We start from the raw sequence: 9,063 nt of genomic DNA on the forward strand, positions 1-9,063 counted from the left end.
TCTCGGCCTCCCAAAGTGCTGGGATTACAGGCTTGAGCCAGCACGCCCAGCCCTGCTGCTATATCTTAATAAAAAAACACAAGTGTTGCTGTAGGCCAAAGTTTTTTCCTCATGTTTCAATCATTGCATTTCGGCTTAATTGGTTTCCCTGGTATTCATATGTATTTTGTGGTGTGCATTTAAAATCATAATTTGGAGTAGAGGTCTTTCTGTGGGCTTCACCAGACTGCCAAGATTAGGGTCAAAACAGGTTAGGATCCCTTCTCTGCAGAGAGTCTCCTTTCTCCTCTAAGAGGAGAGGTTTTGAGATCTTTTGTCCATTTTCCCACCTTAGCACTTCATCACCCTTAAAAGTGCCGGAACTTTTTTCTTTTTTTGGAGATGGGATCTCAGTATGTTGCCCAGACTGGTCTTGAACCCCTTGGCTCAAGCGATCCTCCGGCCTCAGCCTCCCAAAGCGCTGGGATTCGAGACATGAGCCACCAGGCCCACCATACAGATGGATGTTTTCGTGCATGCTTTTGATGAATGCTTTCTCTTTCTCTCAGCCTGTGTCCAGGGCACCTTCAAGCCCCTGTCAGGAGAAGGGTCCTGCCAGCCATGCCCAGCCAACAGCCACTCTAACAACATTGGATCAGCCGTCTGCCAGTGCCGCATCGGGTACTTCCGGGCACGCACAGACCCGCGGGGTGCACCCTGCACCAGTAAGTGACCAGCACCCAGGTGCAAGTTCATTGGGGAGGGGTCACAGACCCCTGAGATGGACCCTGACATGGCCCCCATCCTCCCTGGGCTTCTTCCCTTTGTCCCTGGCATGCTGGTCCCTAGCCCAGAGGAACAGGTGGAGCCCGCTTTCTCAAAGGCAAGAGTCCAGCATGGCTGCTGGTCCCTCCACAGACCTCTCCCCACCGCCGCGGAGCAGGTCAGCCTCTGCCTGACTCCCTGGTCTCCTGCAGCCCCTCCCTCGGCTCCGCGGAGCGTGGTTTCCCGCCTGAACGGCTCCTCCCTGCACCTGGAATGGAGTGCCCCCCTGGAGTCCGGTGGCCGAGAGGACCTCACCTACGCCCTCCGCTGCCGGGAGTGCCGACCCGGAGGCTCCTGCGCGGCCTGCGGGGGAGACCTGACCTTTGACCCTGGCCCCCGGGACCTGGTGGAGCCCTGGGTGGTGGTTCGAGGGCTGCGTCCTGACTTCACCTATACCTTTGAGGTCACTGCGTTGAACGGAGTGTCCTCCTTAGCCACGGGGCCCGTCCCATTTGAGCCTGTCAATGTCACCACCGACCGAGAGGGTGAGACTTGGGGGCTGGGGCGGCGGGTGGTCCGGCGGGAGAGATGTCACTGAGGGCCTGAAGGGGAGAGGCAGGGGCTGTGAAGGGTCCCCAGGAAGTGTGAGGGGCCAAGGCTTTGGGGGCAAGAGGCAGAAAGAGGGCAATGGCTGGGCTCAGTGGCTCACTCCTGTAATCCCAGCACTCTGGGAGTCTGAGACAGGCGGATCACTTGAGCCCTGGAGTTCAAGACCACCCTGGGTAACATAGGAAGATCTTGTCTCCACAAAACATAAAAATATTAGCCGGGTGAGGCGGTGCGTGCCTTTGGTCCCAGCTACTCAAGAGGCTGAGGCGAGAGGATCGCTTGAGCCCAGGAGTTGGAGGCTGCAGTGAGCTATGATCGCACCGCTGCACTCCAGCCTGGGTGACAGAGTGAGACGCTCTCTCAAAATAAACGAATAAGAAAGAGAGGGTGAGGAGGACCTAAAGGTGAGCTGGAGAGTTAAGTACAGGAAGGCTCCCAATGGGACTGGGGGCCGAGAGAATCAAGGAATTCTCGAAACAGCCAGGGAGAAACTGAGATAAGCGTAGCCAGCAGAGGAAGTGTTGGAAAAGATAAGGGACACGGCCAGGCTGATCATAAGGTCAGGAGTTCAAGACTAGCCCGGCCAGCATGGTGAAACCTCGTCTCTACTAAAAATAAAAAAATTAGGCATGGTGGTGGGCACCTGTAATCCACTTGGGAAGCTGAAGCAGAAGAATTGCTTGAACCCGGGAGGTGGAGGTTGCAGTAAGTCGAGACTGTGCCACTGCACTTCAGCCTGGGTGACAGGGCAAGACTGTGTCTCGAAAAAAAAATTTTTTAAAGTTAAGGGACAGACCTACCATGCAGAAGGGTTCCCTGTGTCTCTGCCTCTCACAGTACCTCCCGCAGTGTCTGACATCCAGGTGACGCGGTCCTCACCCAGCAGCTTGAGCCTGGCCTGGGCTGTTCCCCGGGCACCCAGTGGGGCTGTGCTGGACTACGAGGTCAAGTACCATGAGAAGGTGAGGCCATCCCCCAGCCCTGGGGTGGGTGGGCAATGGGTTGTGCTCTCCTGGCTGGGACACATGGGTTGTAGGCACCTGGCAGGTATTTGAATTCCAGCTCTGCCGTGGATTCCCTGGGCAGCCTTGGGTAAGCCCCTTGGCCTGTCTGAGCCTCAGACTCTTCATCTATAAAATAGTTACTGTAATAGTTACCAGCGGCTGGACACAGTGGCTCAGGTCAGGCGTGGTGGTTCACGCCTGTAATACCCTGCACTTTGGGAGCCAAGGTGGGCAGATTGCTTGAACCTAGGAGTTTGAGACCAGGCTGGGCAACATGGTGAAACCTCATCTCTTTGAAAAATTTAAAATGAAAGAAATTAGACTGGGCACAGTGGCTCATGCCTGTAATCCCAGCACTTTGGGAGGCCGAGGCGGGTGGAACACCTGGGATGAAGACTTCGAGACCAGCCTGGCCAACATAGTGAAATCCCCATCTCTACTAAAAATACCAAAATTAGCTGGGCATGTGGGCAGGCCCCTGTAATCCCAGCTACTCAGGAGGCTGAGACCGGAGAATCACTTGAACCCAAGAGGCGGATGTTCTAGTGAGCTGAGATGGCGCCATTGCACTGCAGCCTGGGCAACAGAGTGAGACTCCATCTCAAAAAAAAAAAAAATTTGCCAGGCATGGTGGCATGTGCCTGTGGTCCCAGCTACTCGGGAGGCTAAGGTAGGAGAATCACTTGAACCCAAGTGATTCTTGACTTGAGGTCGAGGCTGCAGTGAGTCGTGTTTGCGCCACTGCATTCCAGCCTGAGAGACAGAGTGAGACCTTGTCTTAAAAAAAAAAAAAAGATACTATGAATACAGCACATGGCTTGCATACGTAAGTTCTCCCAAAGGCCCCACCAGCTTAGAGGCAGGCTAGTGATGGGAGTGGAGGGCGAGGGGAGGAGGCAGGAAGAGCAGCAGGAACTCTGGGCCCCGTGTGACGGCCACCCCCCTACTTCTTCTGGACAGGGTGCCGAGGGTCCCAGCAGCGTGCGGTTCCTGAAGACGTCAGAAAACCGGGCAGAGCTGCGGGGGCTGAAGCGGGGAGCCAGCTACCTGGTGCAGGTACGGGCGCGCTCTGAGGCCGGCTACGGACCCTTTGGCCAGGAACATCACAGCCAGACCCAACTGGATGGTGAGCCTGGGGAAAGGGTGAGGCTGGGGGTTGGAAAGACCCCCAAAGTTCCTGGGAAGACCCCGGGTCCCCAAAGTCCAATCTTCTTTTTTTCTTTTGAGGTGGAGTCTTGCTCTGTCCCTCAGGCTGGAGTACAGTGGCACCATCTCGGCTCACTGCAAACTCTGCCTCCCGGGTTCAAGCAATTCTCCTGCCTCAGCCTCCCAAGTAGCTGAGATTACAGGCGCCTGCCACTGCGCCTGGCTAATTTTTTGTATTTTTAGTAGAGACAGGGTCTCACCATGCTGGCCAGGCTGGTCTCGAACTCCTGACTTTGTGATTCACCCGCCTCAGCCTCCCAAAGTGCTGGGATTACAGGCATGAGCCACCGCACCTGGCCAAAGTCCTATCTTCATGTCCTTCTTTCTGTGGATCACATGGCATGCCCTAGAGAGGAAAGAACGTAGGGTGTCGGAACCAAAACCAACAGCTGAGTGTGAAGTTCAGCCTGGTTCACTCTGTACCCCCAGGCTGGAGTGCAGTGGCGCGATCAAAGCTCACTGCATGGCTAGGCACGGTGGCTAACCCTGTAATCCCAGCACTATGGGAGGCCGAAGCAGGAGGATCACTTGAGGTCAGGAGTTCGAGACCAGTCTGGTCAACATGGTGAAACCCCATCTCTACTAAAAATACAAAAGTTAGCTGAGCGTGGTGGTGCACGCCTGTAATCCCAGCTACTCGGGCGGCCGAGGCAGGAGAATTGTTTGAACCTGGGAGGTGGAGGTTGCGGTGAGCTGAGATTGTGCCACTGCACTCCAGTCTGGGCAACAGAGGAAGACTGTCTCAAAAAAAAAAAAAAGCTCAGCACAGGCTTGACATTTAGCAACAACCTGACCCCGAGCTCTCCATTTCCCATCCAATAAATTGGAAATATCATGAAGCTTCCTGCAGAGCTTTGAAAATTGGAGGTAACAGGTTATTTTTAATATGCTAGGCCAGTGGCTTTCTTTTTTCTTTAACTTTTTTTTTGAGACATGGTCTTGCTCTATCGCGATCTTGGCTCACTGCAGGCTCTGCCTCCTGTTCTAAATCTCCTGACCTCCGCCCGCCTCGGCCTCCCAGAGTGTTGGGACTACAGGCGTGAGCCACCACGCCCAGCCTTTTTTTTTTTTTTTTTTTTTAAGAGACAGGATCTTGCTTTATCACCCAGGCTGGAGTGCAGTGGCACCATCTAGCTCACTGCAGCCTGCAGCTCCCGAGCTCAACCAGTCCTCCCACTTTAGCCTCCCAAGTAGCTGGGACTACAGGCGTCTGCCACCATGCTCAATTAATTTTTTTTTTTATTTTTTGTTGAGACAGTTTCCCTGTGTCGCCCAGCCTGGTCTCAAATTCCTGGCCTCAAGCAATCCGCCCGCATCGGCCTCTCAAAGTGCTGGGATTGCAGGTGTGAGCTGACACACCCAGCTTGGACCAGTGGCTTTCTAAACCTTGTAATTTTCTGTAATAGCTTTACTGAAATACAGTTCCCCGCCATACAATTTGCCTGTTCAAAGTGTACAATCGATGACTTTTGATACATTCACAGAATTGTGCAGTCACCACCACAAGTAATTTTGGGACATTTTTCAGCACCCTCAAAGGAGACCCTATAGCCCTTAGCCATCACCCTCCACCCAGATCTTTCTGTTGCCTTAACCCCTGGCAAGCACTAATCCACTTTCTGTCTTGAAATCCTCCACTGTGGTCTTTTGTGACTATTCACCAAGCAGAATGTTTTCAAGGTTTATGCATGTTGTAGTATATATCCGTGGGGTTTTTTGGTTGTGTTTTGCCTTTGTTTCTTTGTTTCAGAAACAGGGTCTCATTCTGTCACCCAGGCCGGAGTGCAGTGGTTCAGTTACAGCTTACTGCAGCCTCAACCTCCCAGGCTCGTGATCCTCCCATCTCAGCCTCCCAAGTAGCTGGGACTGCAGGCATGAGCCACCATGCCCAGCTAATTTTTTTTTTTGGTATTTTTTGTAAAGATGGATTTTACCATGTTACCCAGGCTGGTTTCAAACTCGTGAGCTCAGGCAATCCGCCCACCTCAGCCTCCCAAAGTGCTGTGATTATAGGCATGAGCCACTGGACCTGATCTGTTTTTTGTTTTTGTTTTTGACACATGGTTTTGCTCCATCACCGATGCTGAAATGTAACAGTATGATCATAGTGCATTGCAGCCTCAAACTCCTGGGCTCAAGCAATCCTCCCACCTCGGCCTCCTGAGTAGCTGGGACATGCCTGGATAATTATTATTATTTTTTGGTAGAGATGGGGTCTTGCTGTGTTTTCCAGGCTGGTCTTGAACACCTGGCCTCAAATAATCCTCCCACCTCAGCATCTCAAAGTACTGGGATTACGGGCATGAGCCACTGCTCCTGGCCAATATTTCATTTCTTTTTATGGAGACGTAATAATCAGTTGTATGGAAGTAGCCGATTTTGTTTATTATTTTATCTTTTGGTGAACATTTCAATTGTTTCCACTTTTTGGATAAAAACCTGGAAATGTTTCATCTTTAGAATGTTTCATTGAATGGGGATTTTTTTGTGGACTCTGGTATTTAAACTACAACCAAATCACAACCAGTCTGGTGGCTGGCATGCTGGCTTATGCCCAGGCTGGTTTGAGACCAGCCTGGCAACATGGTGAAACCCCATCTCAACTAAAAATACACAAATTAGTCGAGCATGGTGGTACACACCTGTCATCCCAGCTACTCAGGAGGCTGAGGCAGGATAATTGCAGAACCCGGGAGGCAGAGATTGCAGCGAGCTGAGATTGCACCACTGCACTCCAGCCTGGGCGACAGAGTGAGACTGCATCTCAAAAAACAAACAAAAAGCTACTCTGGCAGTAAAAACATTGTGGAACTTCCTCCCTTGCCCTGAGGGACTTCAGAGGAGCCTGCTGGCCCCTGGAGGACAGTTTGAAACCCGTGGTCTGCTCCCTGACCCTGCCTGCTTGTGTCCTCTCCCTCCACCTGTCCCCTGTACTGGGGACCTGTTCTCAGGAGATCACAGTTCATTGCTCAGAGCCAGGGCTGGGGCCTCCTGCAGGCCCATCAGTTTCTCCTGATCAACAGCCTTTCCTTCTGCAGAGAACGAGGGCTGGCGGGAGCAGCTGGCCCTGATTGCGGGCACGGCAGTCGTGGGTGTGGTCCTGGTCCTGGTGGTTATTGTGGTCGCCGTTCTCTGCCTCAGGTAAGGGCTCTGACACCCGGAGGGCCCTGGAAGCCCTGAGTTGATGGCCACCTGCCTGGGTGCTACAGGGCAAGACTTTCTGGGTGCCCCCAGCCTCTTTTTACTTGAAATCTTCTCCAATCCCTGCTCCTCCCTTCACTGTGTGCCTCATAGAGATGTGTGACTCAGTTTACCTTTTGCTCCTTTCCCATTGGCTACAGGAAGCAGAGCAACGGGAGAGAAGCAGAATATTCGGACAAACACGGACAGTATCTCATTGGGCATGGTGGGTTGCCCTAATTTGATGGAAATAGGGGCTTGGGACTGGGTGTGGTGGCTTCTATCTGTAATCCCAGCACTTTGAGAGGCAGAGGTGGGCGGATCACTTGAGGTCAGGAGTTCGAGACCAGCCTGGCCAACACGTTGAAACTCTGTCTCTATAAAAAAATACAACAGTTAGCCAGGCATGGTGGTGGGCACCTGTAATCCCAGCTACTCGGGAGGCTGAGGCAGGAGAATCACTTTAACCTGGGAGGCAGAGGTTGCAGTGAGCCAAGATCGTGCCCCTGCACTCCAGGCCTGGGTGACAGAGCGAGACTGCATCTCAGGAAAAAAACAAAAACAAAAACAAGGAAATAGGGGCTTGGGGCCAAGAGCTATGAGCCGAGCCTCTGAGTCCAGTGGGAGTTAATTCCCGGCTGACGGGGCCCTGCCTGATTTCTCAGGTACTAAGGTCTACATCGACCCCTTCACTTACGAAGACCCTAATGAGGCTGTGAGGGAATTTGCAAAAGAGATCGATGTCTCCTATGTCAAGATTGAAGAGGTGATTGGCGCAGGTGAGAGCAGAAGGCTACCCTGGCACCTGGGAACGAAGCGGGGGTGGGCAGGACCACACCAGGGCGGGAGAGCTGATGACATCCGCGTCCTTGTTTGAAGGTGAGTTTGGCGAGGTGTGCCGCGGGCGGCTCAAGGCCCCAGGGAAGAAGGAGAGCTGTGTGGCAATTAAAACCCTGAAGGGTGGCTACACGGAGCGGCAGCGGCGCGAGTTCCTGAGCGAGGCCTCCATCATGGGCCAGTTCGAGCACCCGAATATCATCCGCCTGGAGGGCGTGGTCACCAACAGCATGCCTGTCATGATTCTCACGGAGTTCATGGAGAACGGCGCCCTGGACTCCTTCCTGCGGGTGAGCACCCTCCCTGGCTTCCGCAGCCACCTGGAGTTCCCGCTTACACCCAAAGGCCACTTGGGCTAAGAAGCCAGGACAGACAGTGGATCCCACGTCAGCTTCTCCAGCCTTTTCCTCTTGGGCTAAGCCCTGGTCCTCTGCCTTTTTTTTTTTTTAAAAGACAGAACCTCGCTCTGTCGCCCAGGCTGGAGTGCAGTGGTGCGATCTCGGCTCATTGCCATCTCCACCTCCAGGGTTCAAGCGATTCTTCTGCCTCAGTCTCCCAAGTAGTTGGCACGATAGGCGTCCACCACCATGCCGACTAATTTTTGTATTTTTAGTAGACACAGGATTTCACCATGTTGGCCAGGCTGGTATCAAACTTCTGACCTCAAGTTATCTCCCGGCCTCAGCCTCTCAAAAAGTGTTGGTATTACAGGTATGAGGCACCACGTCCGGCCAGTCCTCTGACTTTAATTTTCCCTCTGGGAAAGGCCGGGTTCCTGGGACCTTCCTTTCCCACTGACCCATACAGCTGAAGGTTGTCATTCCTTCTTTTTTAAATGTTGTTTTAATTTAATTTTTTATTTTTTTTTAAGACAGGGTCTCACTCTGTCATCCAGGCTAGAGTGCAGTGGTGCATTCACAGCTCACTGCAGCCTTGACCTCGTGGGCTCAAGTGATCCTCCCGCCTCAGCCTCCTGAGTAGCTGGAACTACACTCATGTACCACCATGCTCAGCAAATTTAAAAATTTTTTTGTAGAAACAGGATCTTGATAGGTTGCCCAGGCCGGTCTGAAATTCCTGGCCTCAAGCGATCCTCCCTCCTCAGCCTCCCAAAGCACTGGGATTATAGGCATGAGCCACCGTGCCTGGCCTGTCATTCCTTCATTTGACAAATATTTACTGAGTGCCTTCTATGCACCAGGCATCCTCCCAGTCCCCAGGAATAAAGCTATGCACACAGCAAACTGAATTTCTGCTCCTGGGGAACAGAGGGTCTAATGGGGCATGGGGACTGAAAATTAGCAAGTAAATAGATGGCTTTTTAAAAAAGTAAACAAATCATTTCAAATGTAGAAAAAGCAAATAGGGTCATTCATGCAAATATGGCTAGAGAGGAAAGGGAAGAACTTAACTTTATTTGGTCACTTTACCAGATTTTACTGACTTTTTTTTTTTTTTTAACTTTATTAGGCTTTTTTTCTTT

The 9,063-nt window shown here is 52.3% G+C and overlaps 1 protein-coding gene across 2 annotated transcripts in view; it reads left to right on the forward strand.

Annotated features, from left to right (window-relative positions):
• Positions 1-9,063, forward strand: part of EPHB4 (EPH receptor B4) — a 32,234-nt gene that overhangs the window by 7,217 nt on the left and 15,954 nt on the right. For both annotated transcript variants that reach the window (XM_011985664.1, XM_011985665.1), the window contains exons 5-12: positions 549-704; positions 957-1,289; positions 2,191-2,315; positions 3,318-3,483; positions 6,602-6,704; positions 6,905-6,969; positions 7,409-7,522; positions 7,623-7,870. In XM_011985664.1, the coding sequence (XP_011841054.1) occupies positions 549-704; positions 957-1,289; positions 2,191-2,315; positions 3,318-3,483; positions 6,602-6,704; positions 6,905-6,969; positions 7,409-7,522; positions 7,623-7,870 (1,310 nt within the window). The remainder of the gene's footprint in view (positions 1-548; positions 705-956; positions 1,290-2,190; positions 2,316-3,317; positions 3,484-6,601; positions 6,705-6,904; positions 6,970-7,408; positions 7,523-7,622; positions 7,871-9,063) is intronic.

The sequence above is a fragment of the Mandrillus leucophaeus genome, unplaced genomic scaffold (assembly GCF_000951045.1).
Source record: "Mandrillus leucophaeus isolate KB7577 unplaced genomic scaffold, Mleu.le_1.0 Scaffold29, whole genome shotgun sequence".
Lineage (NCBI taxonomy): Eukaryota > Metazoa > Chordata > Mammalia > Primates > Cercopithecidae > Mandrillus > Mandrillus leucophaeus.